The sequence below is a fragment of the Podarcis liolepis genome (genome assembly GCF_965112155.1).
Source record: "Podarcis liolepis genome assembly, chromosome: 2".
NCBI classification, from domain to species: domain Eukaryota; kingdom Metazoa; phylum Chordata; class Lepidosauria; order Squamata; family Lacertidae; genus Podarcis; species Podarcis liolepis.
Genome location: NC_139555.1, coordinates 30,867,210 through 30,887,386, shown reverse-complemented (window position 1 = coordinate 30,887,386; position 20,177 = coordinate 30,867,210). Strand labels below are relative to the sequence as shown.

Genomic DNA, 20,177 nt, shown 5'->3' with positions numbered 1-20,177 from the left:
TCTTAGTGTAGCATAGAAGTAGAGGCTGCGGGAAGGGGGGTGGGGAAATCATAGTATATATTCAATAGTAGAGCATCTAGAAGGTCTCTGACACCCCCTGTGCGAAGGATCAGGTAGACCAGGGGGTGGTGTGGTGGTAGAATAAGAGACATTAAGCATATGTGTTTATTAAGCACTTAAATGACAGGAAATGTCACCATATGCTCACATTGTATAAAGGTAAAATGCTATACTCAAAACATACTGTCCAAACCATATGAACCACTGTCTTCTTTTTCTCCAGAACCTCCTCTTCTTCACCTTCATCTTCGGGCAGGTGACGCTTTGTCACACCCTTAAAGAGAAACTACCATTAAAGTACAGTGGTACCTCGGGTTAAGAACTTAATTCATTCTGGAGGTCTGTTTTTAACCTGAAACTGTTCTTAACCTGAAGCACCACTTTAGCTAACGGGGCCTCCCACTGCTGCTGCACCACCGCTGCACGATTTCTGTTCTCATCCTGAAGCAAAGTTCTTAACCTGAGGTAATATTTCTGGGTTAGCGGAGCCTGTAACCTGAAGCGTATGTAACCTGAAGCATATGTAACCCAAGGTACCACTGTACTTCCTTTTTTGTGCCTCCTAGCTACTGAACAGTGGCAGATTCATAAATGAATTGTTTCTGTACAGTAGATAACGCTGACTCCAGTGGAAAAAGGGCCACTGATACAGGATAATAACATAAGCAAGGAGCAAAACACACTTCATCTGGTTTTCTTTTTCAGGTATCTCAAGAGAAGAGGCAAGAGACTGACAAAGTGGCAGCTAAGAGCTAAGGTTCGGCCTTCCTAAATCATATTGTAGAGAGTTTTTAACTTAACCACTAGACTGCACCTGCTCACCATTCAATGGATACCCTCCACATATTAACTGCTTGATATCTGTATTGTGACACCCAGAAGAAGCAAGGTTTTCTGAAGCAGAAAGAGGGAGCTGTGAATTGACAGCCCAAAGCACCCCAGGGTGGGGGAGAAGAGCTCCTGTCTCTGGGGATGTGATATTGAGGGCAGCAGATCCACTGCTTGGCAAGAGCATGTTTTGCTGGCCTCTGCTTATGCTCAACTTATAAATAAACCAAACCCTACAGAAATGCATGCCACAAGTCTCCAGCGCTCTCTCTTCCAAAGGAGGCCAAACCCAGGTAGCACAGTGGAACTGCTCACCACTTGGGGAAGCAGGGAGCACACAACAATAGAAAGGAAATAGAAAACAGACTCCCAAGGTATTGCCTGCTGTACTTTTCTGCATTTCTTCTGACCTCACTGTTTTGGAACGCATACAATGGGTGGAGGGGTGTGTGTGTGTGTGTGTGTGTGTGTGTGTGTGTGTGTGTGATGAAATGGACTGTAATCCATACCTTCAGAATTTTTTGCCATGTTCATATCCCACCTTTTCCTCCAAGATGGTGTACGTAGCTCTCACCTCCCCAGTTTTCTTCTCACGGCAGCCCTGTGAGGTTGCTAAGGCTGAGAGACGGTGACTGTCCCCAGGTCACCCAGTGGCTTAGCGGGGCTTTGAACCCTGGTCTCCCACCTCCTAGTCTGACAGTCAAACTACAACACCATACACTGCACAGATGCATCTGCCATAATAAATCTTCTTGTTTTTGCTTCATGAGACAAGCGTGGCTCATGTTTGCTACAACAGAAAGGGATGCCGTTGAAGGAGTCAGAGGTGAGAATCAGTGCCAGGCTTGCATACTGCCTCCTCTTGCCAATCTGATCTCCATTGCCATGGGCAGCAGCTGCGAATTTCCCCTGCTCTCCCTCCTTCCTTCCTTGGCTCCAGACCCCAACATCTGGAGACACTTTCTGGCGGAGGAAACCTGCCTTCTCTGTCCCAGCTGTGGGTGCTGGGCACACATATGGTTAACGGCAGCTGTGCTCCCATCTGAGGGAGGAGGGCTGGCGGCGTACAGCGTCTGCCCCTTTCTTTCCCTCTCTCTCTCTCTCTCTCTCTTGGTTTTCCACAAAGCGTCTTGCTGCCGGGAGCCTGAGATCTGAAGGCTAGACACAGGGCTGCCAGGCTCTCCTCCTTTCTGCCCCACTAGCAAGGGGTGGCGGAAGCGTTTACTTGGAGGGGGATGCTGTAGAAGACCAGAGGCAAAGGCAAGCAGTGGCTCTGGCAGCAGCCAGTCATCCTGCCCCAAAGGTAGGTAGGTGCCCGTCAGCTGAGCAGCCCTCCAGGGCCAGGTACTTAGAAATGTGTGTGCAAAAGAGCTCACATCTACCTGTGCAGGCTTGGCTAGGGGGAGTGGCTGGGCTTCCTGGGATCTTGCACAAGGGCCTTTTCCTTCTGAAGGCCTCAGGCTGCTGATACCTCTGTCGCTTTTTGGGTATGTGCCTGTGAGTGTGTGCAGCAGAATCTGCCCCGTGTTGGCCCCTCGCATTACAGTAGATGGGACATGGTTTTTGGCCTCTCACCAGCCCTGCTTGGCATTGCTCTAGGCAACACCCTGCACACCTCTAGATGTTAAATGGGCAGAGCCCATTGGCGCTGCAGGCAAGCCTCTGCCTCCCTGGGCAAGTGTTGCCTTGGGACAAGCAGCCCTGGGCAGCTGTGTGATGCATCCTCGCCCTGGCCTAGGGAAGGGGAAGGCTGATTCTTGCACTGGCTGCTGTGCCTCCTGGCACGCTTGCCAACTTTCAGCTTTTGAGTAACTCAGGATTACAAGGCTTGGCTGTGGATGGTCATGGGCCACTTTGTGGGCCCCTTCCAGGAGCACCTCTCTATTTCCAAGAGGGTTATGGTTTGGGACCTGTGAGGGGAGCCCAGAGGTTTTGGGGTCCCCCTCTGCTCTCCACGCACACCCTGCTACCCTCTTTGTGTTTGCCTGATTGGAATGGGACTCTTGAGGGTTTGGTGGTCTCTTTAATGCTGACGGAGATTTTTCCAGGATGTGACGGCTTTGCATTCCCAAGTGTTACCGGCTGCTGTATCAGGCCCTTGAGAGATGGAGAGTGGCCAGAGCGAACCGGAAAAAACAAACGCACTGCCGGAGCACACATCCCTGTATGCGCCTCTGCTCCTGTCTTCCTCCTTACAAGCCTGTGTTTGTCCAGCAATGTTTGTGCCCTGCCGCTGTCTCTGGCTTATAATGCTTGTCCTCCAAGAGATAGGAACCTCCTTGCGGGCATATTATCTAGCTCCCTTTGTTGTGGGTTTCGCCTTGCGGGGCAAGAGACAGTTAGACTAAACATTCAGTTTTTAAGCCTCCAGGAAGGATCCTGTTGTTACATAATGTCTGCCAACTCTTCAGGCTTTACACATAACAAACAGGTGAGGATGACCTATTTTACCTAAGGCTCCTGGTTCTCCACATCCCAATAGCATGTTGCTTTTAAAAATTCAAATGCGATCGAAACCTCACTAAATATTAAATCTGGACATGTTAGGAATATCCCATACCAGCTGAAGTCTAATCATCCACAGACTACCCGCTCAAGGTTATACAACGGCACTTCCCCAAATGGTTGTGTTCAGACTTCACTGAGGCTGTGCAGAGATTAGGGGCTTGAAATGCAGCAAGGTTGTTTCAAGTCACATTCTTACATTGCTGTACAGACCAGACAGGAGGCAGAGATGTCTTCACCGGATGCCCATTACCTGGAATTGTTTCATCATCTCAAACCCCAAATCGCTTAAGCTGCTGTCTGCGCATGTGCAGTGGCTGCCTGAAATGTCACCACAGCTTCCCTTTTTCTAATTGGATGGCAGCTGGCTTGAGGGAAAATGCATCAAGCAGAAGTATTTCTCAAGAAACTACAGCATACCTATGGAAACTGTCATGCCAAGTTTGGTGACAGTATCTCGAGAGGCGGCCAGACCTATACCGAAAAAATGGGCAAAGTCATGCCAAGGTGACGGCATGCCATCTTGGACTGCCATCTTGATTAAGAATGGTGTCCGGCGTCAAAACATTGATGAAGACTGCTGCTCCACCTTGGGAACCCCCATGCCAGGTTTGGCAACGGTATCTCAAAAGGCATCCAAATGCATAGAGAACAAACAAGTGGACAAACCATTTTCTAAACTATATAATAGATTCATGATCATTCATACTCATGATGATACTCCATGTTTAAGGATGCATGTGAACTCAGTGTAGCTGAAATTGTCCTTTTTGTCAATTGGTGCCTCTCTGAAGAGCTCATCTACTTCTTCATCTGTAAACCTGTCTCCCGTTGTCGTCAGCAATTCTCTCAGGTTGTCTTCTTGAATGAAACCTGTTGCTTCTTCATCAAAGCAAGCAAAGGCATTCCTAATTGCATCTTCTGGATCAGTGCCATTTAATTTCTCTCAAAACATTGTGAAGTTTATTGGTCCTCGAGCCTCATTCATCATAGCATCTAGGTATTCATCAGCTGGATTCTTCCCAAGTGAAACGAGCATATCATGCGGTCTTCTTTTTCAGTGAAACCATCTCTGTTTTGATCAATCAGTTTGAATGCCTCTTTGAATTCTTGAATCTGTGGCTGATCAAACACAGCAAACACATTGGAAGTGGCATGCTGAGGGCGCTTCTTTGTAGCCTTATTCTTTGCCCTTTTGATTGACATGTTGGCTGTTGGATTCTGAGTGGCGATGGACGAGAAGCGGTTATGGGAGAAACTCCACAAGAGTCAGTTTTGAAGCCTAAAACTTAAACTAGCATGGCTTCTCTCTGCAAGGAATCTGAGAACGATAGTTCTGTGCAGGCACTAGGTTTTCAGCATCTTCCGAAAACTACAATTCCCAGAAATCCCTGGAGGAAGACAAGTGTCTCAAATCAGCATTTATCTCTAATGCAGATGCACTTCTGAATGCAGCATAAAGTTAACTACACGTGTGTTCCTTTCCTTGCACAGTGTGGGAATGCCTGCACATCCATTTACATTATGGTTGCAGTTCAGCTGGAATACATGTGAGCTTTGGGTGTGTAACGTGGCCTGCATGACCCCTACCTGCACATGGGTTGTGTAACTGTTTCCTTTGGTCCATGTGCTCTCTTGTTCTGCCCTGCAAAAGACACACAGCTGCTTTCGTGAGAATCTTCTGGTTCTGAATTTGGGCCTGGCTGTGTAGCTCATCCTTGGATAATATTCCCAGAGGATCTTTGACCGCGGATCTTAGGAGACTTGCCCAGTTTTGCTTGGCACTGCACTGCCTTGCCTTATTAGAGGACCAGGGTGGGGCAGGCTTCCAAACTATGCACAAGCACATGTGTTTGTGTACTCAGTTGCACTCTGCCATGGGATCACAGACTTGTCCCAGGAAGGAAACATTGGCCATTGATTATTGTTCTTGTTGTTGTTTTTAAAATACAACTTTTGGGCCCAAAGGCTGCCAAAGCGATTAACAGCTTGTTAGAACAACAAAACATACAAACCTATGTACTTTGGTGAAAATGTGCATGCTTGTTAAAGACCCAGTTTGGCAGCCCCCCATGCACATTTGTGTACACCCACACCCACCCACTGGCTTGGGACCTCAATGGCTCCCCCCTCTGGAGGCTTCACCCAGGGCAAGAAACCCAGCTAGCTCCCCGTCCCGGTAGCTATGGTACTGACATGTCCACTTGGTGTGGACCAAGGAGAATTTACTGCCAATCAATGGGCTCCACTTAGGTGATGAAATAGATCTTGTGCCATTATGCAAATAATTTCCTGCACGGGAAGTGTTAAATGGGTGTAGGTAGCCAGGGTGTGTCTGAAGAAAGCAGTAAACTTGAAGAAGACTGGTACGTATCTACAATTCCATATTTCTCCTTTTTGTCTGGAGACAATATAGTTGAACTTAGATCCCATTGACACAAATGACAAATCAATAGGAAATACGTGCAACTATGCAAAGTCCTCTTCATGCGCACAAGCACACAATGGGGCTTTTTGAACACAAATGGGCTAACTCAGCTCTATATGCTAAAGCACACAATGACCCAACCCTAAGTCCTTTGAGGTGTACATGCATAGTGTTCTTTCCATGGGGACATGAACCCTGGCCAAACAGAATTTATGCCTTTATACAGGGAGCACAATGCATAGAACTCCTTTCAGACTGACGGCCGTTGTGCGCTGGCTGTGGTAGTGGCACATGTCAACCATGCATGCCATTATCTAGAGCAGCCTTTCTCAACCGGTGTCCCCCCAGATGTAGTTTAAATACAACTCCCATCACCCCATTAGCAAGGTCAGGGATGATGGGAGTTGTAGTCCAACAACATCTTGGGGACCCACAGGCTGAGAGCCGCTGATCTAGAGGGTGGGTTAGTCTATCTATGCCCTTTGCATGCTTATACTGTACGTACTACTGTGACTTCTGGAATACCTGCTCCCTGCCTTGCAGGCTTTTTCCACCTGGCCTGGGAGGGTGGGATCGGGACTGACTCCAGCTACAAAAGCTGAGGCTGCTGAACAGGCTCTTAGGCTGGGGTGTTGTTTACATTTTTTGTTGGGATGGTTGCTCATGTTGGGGGGTGGGTTTGTACCTTTATTTTAGATACTGTGATTTATGTGAAAAATTTTCCATTTGGTTGTGTATTTTTGATGTCTTATGTACTGTTTATGACCACTTTTGTTAGGTTGCTGTTATGCTTTTTTCATGTTGTAAGTCACATTGAGCCTTGTTTGAACTGTGGAAAGGCAGCATACAATAAAATTATGGATGTATGTATGTACAACAGTGCAGTAGAGCCGATTTACCACATTTTGAAGTAAGCGATGTAATACACATTGCCATCTAAACTGGGTCTTCCCATAAGACCTTATGAAGCAAGGGAAAGAACATGCATTACCCCCCAAAGCATGCACACACAACAACTCCAGGGTTCAAAATGCTGCTGCGATCTCTGCCCACCACACACACACTTCCACTTGCCTGACTCTCTCTTCTCCCACAGGGCCAAAAGCAATGAAGATAACACTGACACCAAGTGCCCTTTTGCTCATCTGCCTGATAATCCAGGCGTATTGCAATGAGAAGGATGCGGAGCAGAGGCCTGGAGCAGCAACACAGCCTCCGCCACCCCAGCATCACACTTCCAGGTAGGTTGGGGCTCGCCAACATGGTGTCCATGTGCGCACGTGTGCCCACAAAGGACTTCTCTAACGCCCACAGGGAGTCCTTCTTCCTTCCACTGAAATTAGGCTTGAAATCTGTATTCGGTTGCAGCCAACAGAATAGGTTGCAATATGTGTCATCTTCTTCTTCTTTGGCGATCATTCGTAGCTGAATAAGATTGTCTTCCATGGACACGGTTTTAACAGTGATTCTGTAAGTGACTGTGGAGGCCAATTCTAGATCCACACGTCCTTCCACGGTGGTGACATAGGTTTCCGACAATGTGTAGGATCATGACAATGAAAATAATAAATAAGGTTGGGGTGATAACACACTCCTGTTTATCTGATCCCACTGGGAATGGTTCACTTTGAGAGCCACTGTTATTGGCGATTGTTGCTGTCATATTATCATGGAGGAGCCGAAGGATGCTCACAAATTTATCTGGGCAGCTGATTTTCAGAAGGAATGTGTGTATGGTGGCCATGACAGTTTCTCTAGTTGACAAATGTGCCCATGGACCCTAAAAGTTTGCAACCCTTAAGGAGGGTCATGCCAGTGAAACTAGCAAGCAACAGGTTTCAGGGAAAGCAACAGCTTCGCCCTTGAGCTATGGAAGATGATCCCTGCTGAGGCTCTCTCACAGGGGTTCTGATGAGAGATACAGTCTAGCTGGACAGCTGCTGAAAATAGTTATACTTTCCGTTTAGAACTGCTGAGTGTTAAAGAAATAACTTCATGGTGTACCTCAATGCCCAATTAACTCCATTAATGTGCATCTCCAGTATGCACTTAATACACAATTAAGTCTATCACTCTGCCCCACTTTGAATGAAGCCAGAGGCTGCTGGGTGATAAGGGCTCTGGAGGAGGTGTATGACTGCAAAAGGGGCCTTAATTGCTGTGTTGTAGCATAAAATTTAGATTCTTTTAACCACTGAGCATTCCACCATGATTCTTTGTACTATACAGGGCCATGTTTTCTAGGTCTCCTACAAATTAGCACTGTTCCAAGGCTTCAGCCAACCTTAATCTGGCCTAGTCATGGCTGGAAAGTATAAAAGTGTTGTGAGCATTCCTATTTTTCTTTTTTTGATAGGGATGGGGAGCACTCCACACAGTGAGTTTTTGCTCCCTCATCCAGTGAGTGGAAATCCCATCCATCCTTCTCAGATCTCCTGTGAACAGTCATATGCATTCTTACCTGCCACTGGATAGACAGCTGAAGAAGCATAGAGGCTGGGTGAGCCAGTGGTCCATGGTTCCAAACTGGGTGGGAGACCACGTGTTGAGATTCCTCTCTTGCAGGGGGTTGGATTAGATGACCCTCAAGGTGCCTTCCAACTCCACAATTTGACGAGTCTACAAATCTACGAACTTCACCAGCTCTGAAACACTGGCTTTATTCTGAAAGTATAATGTACTGTTGTTTTAAAATTTGTGGTGCCCCCCCCCCGTTTGTTTGTTAAATACATGGTTTAAAATAAATAAAAAAATAAATCCTGGCTTAAAAGCCTGTGAGCAATGTTTGCATACTCACACCCTGTTTCCCTCCCTCCCACTCCCCTGCTGAGACTGCAAATCATCTCTCTCCGTTTAGGATTTCAGACAGAAGTCTCCTTAGGAATTATGGGGCCCCTTTGTAGAAGACGAGGGGGAAAGCACCACCGTGAAAGAGCTCTCCCAACCTAAACCCCTCTTCCCTCATTGGTGCAGTGTAGTCACTGAGGCTAGAAAACTGTGTCAGCAGCAGCTAGTTCCCTGCAGCAAAAGCGGGGCTTTTGTCCAGTCTCTTGGCTAGATCTAGATGCTGTTCCTGAAAGAAGCACAATTCCCGTAACGATAAAAATTTGGCACACACAAGCCAGGAACTATGCCGCACATCGTGAGAAAGTAAGGTACCGCACTGATTTAATGTGTGCAGTTGGATGGCATGTTTGGCACATGCATAACTGAATTGACTGGCATCACCCCAGTGCTGATGTGTGCAGGCTGAGTTCAAGTGTCAGAGTACCTGCCACAAATTTCCCACGATTTCTTAACCACTCTATCTTAAAGGGTTATGCTGTTCTTGAGCTCTCTTTCCTCAGTCTGGCCAGCCTATTCTGTTTCCAAGTTTCCACCGCACCTCTACCGCAGACTTCTGCTCATCCACATTTGACGCAGCTGGGGTGTGAACTGGGAGAAACTCAGCCGCAAGACGATGGATTCTGTTCTGAAATGAGGGTGGTGGTGGAATGACCCAGCTTTAAGGCCTGTATTTGCCTTTTGAGGAGATCTGGGTGATGCTTTTAAAAAATGTGTCACTCTGGACATGTGTCGAGTAAATTTATTCAGGTTTCCTTCCCATTCCCTCAGAGACTCTTGATCTCTAGAGGAGCTGAGTGGATGTGTGTGTGTTTGGCTAAACCTACTGCATATGAACGCAGAACGCCCCTTCGATCTCCATATAACTGCCTATCCAGATAGCCAACATTTGCTGAATGTATTTGGGTTGCAGCTACTTTCACACAGTGGTTTTTTGTTTCTTTTTAATGTAAGGAAAGGTAAAGGTAAAGGGACCCCTGACCATTAGGTCCAGTCATGGCCGACTCTGGGGTTGCGGCGCTCATCTCGCTTTGTTGGCCAAGTGAGCCGGCGTACAGCTTCCGGGTCATGTGGCCAACATGACTAAGCCGCTTCTGGTGAACCAGAGCAGTGCACGGAAACGCCATTTACCTTCCCGCCAGAATGGTACCTATTTATCTACTTGCACTTTGATGTGCTTTCGAACTGCTAGGTTGGCAGGAGCAGGGACCGAGCAACAGGAGCTCACCCCATCGTGGGGATTTGAACCGCTGACGTTCTGATCGGCAAGTCCTAGGCTCTGTGGTTTAACCCACAGCGCCATCCGCGTCCCAATGGAAGGAAACTTATGGTCAATTTACTAACACACCCTGCTTCTTAAGTCAGTGCTGGACACAACGTGGCATGAGAAGACACGTGTTTCAAGCACCCCAGTTTTCTCCTACGAAATGTTTCGAGAGTATGCTGTTGCCTCTTTCCCTTTCTGTGTTCCCAGATCTGGACTCCTCAATCAGGCACCATTGCTAACTCCGTTACAGGGCAAACCCAGCCTAGTTAGCCATTGTTGTTAGGCAACCATATGGCATCCTTGCCCAGATTATCCTGGAAACAGTTAGCGTTGGAAGAGTGTGTCAGCACTACAAGCCGATTCGTTCCAGGGGCAAACGGAGAGCCCATCCAGGCTAGGGCTGGAGTTGAGATTGAGGTAGCGGCAGACAGTGGGAAAAGGAATGCATGGTGGCTTTCAGCCCCTATTGCAAATTTGGGACATAAGTCCCCGTCAAAAAACCTAGTCCTGAACAAGGGGCCTGGGAGAGTGGAGCAACTGGGGAGAAACTAGTTTATTTAGGGGCTCAGTGACCTGGCTCTCAGTAATACACATCAGCAACATTTACTCTTTCTTCCATGTATTTTTAGCGATGCTATGACATTAAGGAAAAAGATAGGACTGTGGTCACAAAACAAGGGCCTTTTCCCGAGATCTCTCCCAAGGGAGTCACCATGTTCCCTTTCCCCCTTTTCCCTGGTCCTGTGACTTAGCCTGCCTGTGCTGTTTCTGCCTCCCAGGCCCGAGAATCACCATGAGAAATACAGCAAGCGGCCCAGAGGGTCAGAGTGCGTGCGATGCTGCGATCCTCCTGAGCGCATTTCAGCATACCCCATGTACCAGCCCATGCCTCAGATCAACGTTACCATCCTGAAAGGTAAGGGACACCAACTCTACCCCAGGATGCTGTATTCAGATGCCAAGCCTTTGCTCAGTAGCATCCCACACATTAGGAGACAGTCAATGGTCCTCTTCAGGCATTCAAAAATCACGAGGCACAAACTGGGGATGGATGGATTGGGCATGCCTGCTCTACTTCTGACAGGAAGGTCTGAAGAGGCTTCTAAGTAAACCTGGCTGAATGTGCTTTGAAGCCCCAGAGCTTCCTATCAAGGGGAGCTTTCTAAGCACATCTGGCCAAAGGCACTTAGACGTTTCCTCCAGACCTTCCAGCTCACTGTAGGAATGGGCACACCCCACAAGCCCAAGGACATTGGGGCTGGGCAGATGCTCCCATCCTCTTCCTCAATTTGGGCCTTGGTGTGTCCGAACATAGCCATAGTGTCTTCTGCCAGTTCCTTCTCTGGGTCCCATTCCTATTACTGCAGATGCGGGAGAGAGCCGGGAGAGGAACAGGCAGAGGAAGCTGCAGCTGCCATGTTGCCTGATGAAACACAGAACTTCAAGGCACATGGTGGATCTCCAGGCTGTGTCCTGGCAGCCATCTGTTCCATGTAGGGGCAGGATCACAGCATTCTCCATTGGTCTCTTATCTGGCCTGTTCTCAGAAATGCCCTCTGGCCTAAGCAAAACCATATGCATGGAGCAGGCAGTTTAGAGCTGCCGTGGAGTGGAGTTCCAAAGGCTGCAGCGAGTTTGATTTTCCAGTGTCCTCAGGCTCTGGTTATAAGGGGTGGGGCGGTTGTCTTTGGATGAAATGTTGGGTTCTTTAGATTCCAGAGGGGCCGGTTGGGAAGAAACTGTATAAGCTAAATAAATTTCCTGGCCTGGAGGAGCTGTTATCATAATTTTATCCAAGCTCTTTTCTTAAAGAAGGCCAAGTGACACCACCAAATTAGTCTTGAGTCAAGCCCAGGACTCCAGAGGTTGCGTTAGGACATGGCCTGATTTCCCGGGAAGAATAGGAAAGATGGAGAAATTGTGTCATCAGAGGCGGCGTCTCTGTTGCTGAACCTCTACCCTCCCAATACATTTTAGACATGGCTGTAGCTGAGTGTGTGTGTGTGTGTGTGTGTGTGTGTGTGTGTGTAACATGCATATTTGACAATATTTAAGACCTAGAGGCGGTAGATTTATGTTCTTACCCACAGCTAAGGTTCCGATTCCTTAATTAACTTAATTAAAAAAAACAATTTTATTGACTCATAATTAAATCAATAGAATTAATTAAGACATTTCAATATTTCACTTCACTCCAATTACATTCTTGTCTCATACGTTTTGCAAAGGAGAAACCTCCGATTTTGCCTGCAGATATGCTTCTGGTAAAATTAGATTCCATTTAATACAGAAGAAGATTTGCCAAGCGATAAGTTTTCGAGATGGGCACCAATCTAGTGCCTACCCTGGCAGCAAAGAGAATTTCCCCACACATTTGGACCCACTCTGAAAACTGGGGAAGTGAGGGCATCATTTGTGGTAAAATTCTCCTCACCACAAGGGTGGACATGATATACCACTGCATAAACACAATGCATTTAGCGCATTTAGACTAGATGACCCTTGGGGTCCTTTCTAACTTTACATTTCTATGATTCTATGCTCCCCACCAAGAATCATGGAAACCGTAGTTTGTTATGGGTGGGTTGGGAATTGTAGCTCTGTGAGAAGAACTACAGTTCCCTGGCTTCTTTGGTGGAGGGAGTGTAATGTGCTTTAAATGTGAGATGATGATGTTTATGCAGCCAACAAGTGTTCTGTTTTGACTGGACCATTCCCCTTCTAGATTTCTCTCCCAAGCGTGGGTGGAATGATTATTCTATTTATTTGTACATTATATAAAAATGCCTAAGTTGCTCCCTGGCCTGTCGATTGGATTGAATGTGGAGGCCAAGGTTGCCTACGTTGAAATGATGCTCATCTATGATCTCTTCACTACTCAGGTGAGAAAGGGGACCGTGGTGAACGTGGCCCCCAAGGGAAGCTGGGCAAGGCTGGTTCTACGGGAAGCAGGGGCCAGGCGGGCCTCAAGGGGCAGAAGGGGAACATAGGGGCCCCGGGGGAGCGGGCCAAGACCAACTATGCTGCCTTTTCAGTGGGCCGAAGAAAACCCTTGCACAGCAACGACTACTACCAGACTCTTGTCTTTGACACCGAGTACGTGAACCTCTATGGACACTTCAACATGTTCATGGGCAAGTTCTACTGCTATGTGCCCGGCATCTACTTCTTCAGTCTCAATGTGCACACCTGGAACCAGAAGGAAACCTACCTGCACATAATGCACAATGGGGCTGAGGCGGCCATCTTGTATGCCCAGGCCAGCGACCGAAGCATCATGCAGAGCCAGAGCCTCATGCTGGAGCTGCAGGACCAGGATGAAATCTGGGTGAGGCTCTTCAAGGGTGAGCGCGACAACGCCGTCTTCAGCGATGAATACGATACATACGTTATTTTCAGCGGGTACTTAATCAAACCCAACTCTGAGCCTTGAATCTGCTGACAGATGGACAAAATACGGCCAATAACGTCACCTGGCTCTAACCTTGTAGTGTTTCTCTACTTGCTGATTTCTAACCCTACTTATCTGCCATAACCTAGCCTTGACCTCTGATATGACCTTTATCCTCATCAAACAATCACACCACTTTCCCTGGACAAGGTTTTTCCCCTGCTTCAAACCTCTGGTCCTTCTCTCTTCCCTTTGCCCGCAAGCCTTAAGTTGGCGTCAATATTCCCAGTCAGATCGTCACACTAATCTAACTTCTGCTCTTATGGGACTGACTACCCATGCACAATCATTCCCTCTGCTCTAAGACTGGGACTCACACCCTCCTAAATAACAATGACACTTCTTCTATACAAGTGTCCTTAGACTGATTTTCTTATTTTATTCTTGCTTTGCCATTCTCAGCCTTTGAAAACACATGTCCTGCTAGAATCCTCCCTTGCCCCTCCACAAAATATTTAAAACAGGATTGCACAATTTCTGTTCACGCTGACCTCAAGGCTTGGTCCTTTCTGTACTGTGTTCATTATCAAGAGGAATTAAAATTTTTAAAAGAAAGAAGGGGAAACAAACAGCAGTAATATGCAGATAATACGAATAATACCAGTAGAACACAGTTCCCATTTGTAGATACAGTGACTATCAGAAGAGGAATGTTAAACATATAAGATGACAGAAGCCTTCCAGATGCCCAAGGAGGTATCCACATTGAATTGGTGCTTATATGAAATAACCAGGGCAGTGAAGACCTCAGACCACTGTGCAATAGACATCATGTATTTATCCTTCCGGACTTGAAACAAAACCCACTTTTGTTGTCTGGTTCAGTCATTCTTAGGAAGATAGGAATCTCTCTTATGTGAAGTCAGACAACTTAGTCCGTCTAGTTCATTGCTACCTACACTGACTGGAAGCAGCTCTCCAGGGTTTCAGGAAGACATCTCTCCACGACCTTCCCAGAGATGCTTGAGACTGAACATGGGATCTGCAAGCAAAGCAGCTGCTCCAGCACTGGATCTCACTGCTAGACCCCAGCTGGGCAAGGACCTTCTCCATTGTCCATTGTGGGGAAACCTCTGGTCTGTGGGCCCAGAATCTCAGAACTGTAGAGTTGGGACCATGAGGAACATCTAGTCCAACCCCACGCAATGCAAGAATCTTCTGGCCCTGAGATTAAGTGTCTCAAGCTCTGCCAACTGAACTATCCCCAATGAGTTGTTCCGAATGGCCCACAAGGCTGTTTATTGACAAACCATTTCTAAAAATTATTTTTGATGTCACCTGTTAATCAGGCCCCTTTTATTTGCTGTCAGTTTCATTTCAGATTTTAAGTCTCAAGAGTTTTCAGCAATGAAATTGTGCCTCCTTCCATGCCCAAGGAGAACAGCTTCCTCTTCCTGGACTTTATCAGTATTCTTAACCTGCTCTCTCCTTCCACCTCCTCCCTTGTTATCTGTAAATACCTCCTTCTCTAACCTTGGCAAATATTCTTCTCCTTACTCAGCGTGACACACATTAGTGCCTGAACGCCCAGCCCTATTCACTGAGCCAGTTTGGAATACATGGTGTGGTTTGCTGCAAAGGGGACTCGCAGGAGGTGCCAATCCATTCAGATGCTTCCTGTCTATACATTTGCCCGTTTCTGGACTGCATTCTGCAAACAGCTTAGCACCAAGGCAGCAGTATTTCACCAAGTTCTATCTTCCATACCCCAAGCTGCCGTCCCAGTTCCTTGGCATGAGGTTAGCCATACACCATGAGTGAAGTGAGCAGAGTTCAATGGTTTACTGAACAAGGCTCTGTTGGTATCCAAGCCTCCCTGCTGGACAGGGAAGGCCTGCAATGTCTGGCCTGCCTCTACTGCCAGCATCCTTGTTCCAGGCAGGCACAGTAAAATAAGAAACCTGTCCCTGTAGAACAAAACAGGGAGAAAGCTATACAGTTGTTTAGCATTGAGCACCATGGGGTCGTGTTAGCCGTGCATTTATTTTTGAGGAGTCTTTCCAAGCTGAACAAATCCTCCTGTTCCTGCTGCATTCTACTGCCACCAAACACTCCTGTGAGCAGTTGGGCCTGAGCACATCTTTCAGAGTGATGTGAAGGTCCCGGGGGGGGGGGGGAGATGGAAAACTGCAACAGCAAACAGGTTTCCCACCAATTTTCTATACATGTACACACACCCGTCCACATCAGGACCTGGAGAGGGCATTAGAGGGCTTGACCCCTTTACCCACTGCAGCAGACCCAATCCAGATCAGGGTCCCTGCTGCTATTTGCATTGGAAGGGAAACTTCCATGGATTCAAAATGGTGAAAACAATTGCAGTTTCTGTTTCTGGCAGCCCCCATCATTTTTGTTGGGCCTGACAGGAAGCTGCTATGCCCTGCAGGCATCCAGACCCAGAGTCTCTTGGCTAGCTCTGCTGATTAGGCCTTCGACTTGGGGGATGTGTGTTTTACGCCATGTTTTACATTTTTGTGCCATGGAATTTACTAATTCTGCTTTTGCATTAAACCTACAGAAGCAATTAGAACAACTAAGCAATACCCTGGCAAACCTTCCCTTTCAACTCTGCTCTTTCTCATGTACAGGAATTAAGCTTCAATTTTCACACAAGCACTCCACAACTCCTGGAAGGGCTGGTACCTTGTACCACAAAGGTATGGTTTTGCATATGAGGAAAGAGACCCCAAGGGCTTTAGATTGTTTCCCTAGTGAGCCTGTGACTCATAAATTTAAAGCACATACCCCCCCCAACAATCATAGGAACTTAGTTCCCCCCTCAGCACTATAATTCCCAGCACCAAACTACAATTCCCAGAACTCTTTGGTTGAGGAAATGTGCTTTAAATGTATGGTGTGTACGCAGGCCTGCTGAGAACCACAGTTCAAAATGAATAAAAATCGCAACGATTCTGTTGTGAAATTCTCACGCTAATTTCTTTTTGTTTTTGGTGCTCTTAAAACATGTGCAAGGAAGGTGTCCTCAGAACATTGTCAACATTGAATGCGTATCTTTGTAATTTGGTAGCGTTAACTTCAGTATTTCTCTGGCACAAGAATTTCGACCTCCCAACTCACCCCTGTCTCCTCCATGCCTCGGCCTAGCCCTTGTTCAAACCAAACACACAGTCCAGAACACCCCTGCTGAACATGTGTGTGGTGAGGTCACATTCTTAGGGAATGGGAGTGGGGAGGCCAGGAGAGAAAGATGGGGGAGAGGTGGAGAAGGAACTGGCCACCAAGCGGATGTGCTAATACTATTATTGGCAGAAGTGCTGTGGAACCAGGAAAGGATGAAGTCACTTGCTTAGCAGCCAAGGGAAACATTCTGAGGGACAGGCCTTCATGGTCAGCTTCTGAGTCCCATGCCCAGAGTGGCACCTGTTAACCAAGCACAGAGCTCACCCAGAATACCGTGCTATTTCTGAGGGACAGCCTGGCTTTGCCATCATGGGCAGACAGCTTTGCTGACGAGTCTAGTGACACCGTAACACACAGTGTACCTTTTCTCAGTAGCTTCTCTGCTGAACAAAACAGGCTTGGCAAATGCTTATTTTGAGCCAGAACTCACCTAGGAACAGGATATTTTCATATCACTCATTAGCTGGGATTTGTTTTTCTCTGCAACAGTAGATAACCTGAAGGGAATAATACTTCTGAGCAGGCTCAGAGTGCATACTCCTCTTAAGTCACCACAGCCAGCCTCCATAATTTTGGAAACCTGTGAAGTGCTTAGACTTTGTCAATCAGAGCTATGTCCCAGAGTGCCACTTTCCGCAAATAAAGCTTGGTAGCATTTCCCCCACCCCCCAACTTCTGCCTTCTCTGAGAGCCGGTTGCTTGTATGTTGTGACAGCTTGGGCTGTGGCTTTATGTTTTTCATGCTCTCCCCTAACTCTGTGAATGCTTCCAGACTGCACCCTGGACACCATATAGACAACATCAATAGCATCATGGCAGGGATAAGCACTGCTTTGACTTCCCAGCTGTTTGTGCTGCATCCTCAGCTAAGAACGCCTTTGTAATCTCGTTCTGCCTGCCTTCAAAATAGCTCCCACCTAAGACCTAAATGTTAATGATCCCATTGGTAGCCATCAATTTAATCAAAGACCAATGGTTAACAATATGTATACACGCCTCCCAGAGAAGCCATGGATCCAAAATAGAAAAGGAACAAGCAAACAAGTAGAAGCTGTATATATTTTGCCCTTTTCTTCCTCTATTGTGATAAATGGTTGAACAATAAACATATCTATCTGACTGTCTATCTGTCTTACATCCAGCTCCGGGTGGAGGAAAGAGCAGTTTTATAGCACATATGCAGAGGCTGCATTACAAGAGTGGCTACTTGGAGCATTTCAATGACCTGATGCCCTTGCTGCTATTTTTTAAATGCCGCTCTACTATGGTGTGAGAGTCCTCTCAGATCTACAAATGAGCACAAGTTCCATTGTCCCCAGGAGATGCCATGTCTTGTTTCATGTTTTGCCTGCTAGCAGATGGTGGCTCCAGAAAACGTGCAAGTTACATGAAAGTAGTTATCTGCTTCCATAAGGTGCTTTGCCTACCCAGGTGCACGCAGGTATAGGGGAGAGGGGAAAGCATGATGATGTCCATCACGTTGAGTACATCTTGAGAACTCACTGCAAATCATAGCTTATAGGCACGTCTACATGGCATAAAACAGATCTCCGTGCAGGTTTTATGTACGACAGTGTGCTCTGGTCTTACATCTTTTTGTATACCAGTATAGGAAACATGTGGGACGGGGGTGGCGCTGTGGGTTAAACCACAGAGCCTAGGACTTGCTGATCAGAAGGTCAGCGGTTCGAATCCCCGCAACGGGGTGAGCTCCCATTGCTCGGTCCCTGCTCCTGCCCACCTAGCAGTTCGAAAGCACGTCAAAGTGCAAGTTGATAAATAGGTACTGATCTGGCGGGAAGGTAAACGGCGTTTCTGTGCACTGCTCTGGTTCGCCAGAAGTGGCTTAGTCATGCTGGCCACATGACCCGGAAGCTGTACGCCGGCTCCCTTGGCCAATAAAGCGAGATGAGCGCCACAACCCCAGAGTCGGTCACGACTGGACCTAATGGTCAGCGCTCCCTTTACCTTTATAGGGAACGTGACATGTGAGAAAAAGCACGAATGTCTGAAGCAACAGCTATGTGACCATCTCTTCTAATTAAAGCAGCTCGTTAGCCATTGAGGACTGCTTCAGGGATCATTCTTGGCACTTCTTCAGTCTTATGTAGTATTTTACAGGTCAGTAACCCCAGAAAAAGGAAGCTCTCTTTACTGTAAACATGTAATACCTATCCAAAAAAAGCAACAGTCCATAATTTTCATTATTTAAATGTAATGCAGCCAAGTTTTTAAAAAGTATTTTCAAAAGGGAAATCTGCTAATTAACAAGGTACAAGCAGAATGCAGATTAGCTAAGGGCTTGAATTTCAAGGGGCTGAAGAGGATGTTGTTATCTCCTAAGGCAACCAACCACAAGTGTAACGCAACCCAAGCTGTTAGGACACACACAGAGTTATGGTATTTGCCTCCAGGTCATATTTGACCGTGTTTAGTTTTCCTATAAAGCCCTTCTTTCAACTTCCTCCACCCTGAAAGGAAGTCTCCATGGAGACTAATAAAAAATAAATAAGCTTCCCTCTGGGAACCATTGTTTGCATTTAAAGAGACCAGCAAACTCACATCAAGGCCTCCTCTTGAAAATAGAAAATATTTGTGAATCCAAAAGGGTGGGTGGGGGAATGGTGCTTTGAAAACCCCAATCCAAATAGCAGGGGGCTTCCAGCAGGAGACACAAGCACTTGAATATTCCAAGGCCTGGGGCCAAACTCTGCAGGAAACTATAGCATGTGAAGGGGCCGCTTGAATGCATATCCCTAAAATGAATTTAAGGGAAGATCCCATCAGATTTTTAGAGGTTGCTCCACATTATTATTATTATTATTATTATTATTATTATTATTATTATTAATTGGGTTTATATACTGCCCTATATACAGAAAAGATCAGGGCGGTTCGCAGGGCGGCTTTATAAAGTGACACCATCTATGAGCTGGATCAAAACATATATATGAAGTTGCAATCTGTATGATTTAATGTGTGGGATGGGTATTGTGAAAGTACTTTTGTAATGCCAGGAAATATAATGCTATGACGCACAGTTCAAAGGAACTCTGTAAGCTCAAATCTTACTGTATTAAGAGGTCACATTATGATTTTATTTTATTTTTAAGAAGAACTAGGATGAGGGCATATCCTGTATATTTTAAAGAACTACAGAGGAATATTTAAAATCAAGCATCCACACATTCAATATACTGGGTGAGGGGGTAACAGAGAGCTATCTACTTGGTTTGAACTAGCTAAGAATGGTGGATCATATTAATTTCCTGTGATAATAGTGTGAGAGATGATGTAGTAGCTCAGATCTTTAGCTTTGTGGATAAACAGAATTCGGTTAAGGATGTGGAATAAAGTAAAACAGCATCTCATATGTCCATAGACTGGCCTTGCCATGTAAAGTCTCTGGGAGCAAGTGACAGGCAGGTGAGCTGCCAGGCAAGATTAAAAGATTATTTTGTTCACAAATTGCCCAATGTTAGAAGTTCAGACCCTCCAAGGGTCCCTATTTTCCAGGGACAGCCCTGGATTTACAGAAGCCGAAATTGATCCTGGAGTGCCCTGATTTTCCTTAGGATGCCTCTATTTTCATCAGAGACATTTTGGAGGGTATGGAGTTATGCAACAACTGAGCCAAGGAAAGAAGTAACCGA

General features: G+C 46.5%; 1 protein-coding gene, 1 long non-coding RNA gene and 1 pseudogene across 3 annotated transcripts in view; 1 reads left to right on the top strand and 2 right to left on the bottom strand.

The window, feature by feature from the left end:
- Nucleotides 1-195: 195 nt before the first annotated feature.
- On the top strand, nucleotides 196-17,648 carry C1QTNF1 (C1q and TNF related 1). The gene is made up of 4 exons (XM_083490504.1): nucleotides 196-2,191; nucleotides 6,918-7,062; nucleotides 10,712-10,848; nucleotides 12,815-17,648. Exons 2-4 carry the CDS (start codon nucleotides 6,929-6,931, stop codon nucleotides 13,363-13,365), a joined length of 822 nt encoding a protein of 273 aa, XP_083346630.1. The 5' UTR covers nucleotides 196-2,191; nucleotides 6,918-6,928; the 3' UTR covers nucleotides 13,366-17,648.
- On the bottom strand, nucleotides 4,065-4,770 carry LOC310700626 (myosin regulatory light chain 2, smooth muscle minor isoform-like; annotated as a pseudogene). Its single transcript has one exon. The product of its transcript is annotated as a myosin regulatory light chain 2, smooth muscle minor isoform-like (transcript).
- The window catches only part of LOC310700669, a 24,618-nt gene continuing 17,697 nt past the window's right edge, over nucleotides 13,257-20,177 (bottom strand). The window contains exon 3 of the long non-coding RNA XR_014522685.1: nucleotides 13,257-13,367. This is a non-coding gene — a long non-coding RNA (uncharacterized lncRNA). The remainder of the gene's footprint in view (nucleotides 13,368-20,177) is intronic.

Excerpts from the sequence above, each read along its gene's own strand:
- C1QTNF1 (XM_083490504.1), top strand. The coding sequence starts at position 6,929 with ATGAAGATAACACTGACACCAAGTGCCCTTTTGCTCATCTGCCTGATA. Across the intron at positions 7,063-10,711 it reads CCCCAGCATCACACTTCCAG|GCCCGAGAATCACCATGAGA; the intron begins GTAGGTTGGGGC and ends TCTGCCTCCCAG. Across the intron at positions 10,849-12,814 it reads CAACGTTACCATCCTGAAAG|GTGAGAAAGGGGACCGTGGT; the intron begins GTAAGGGACACC and ends TTCACTACTCAG.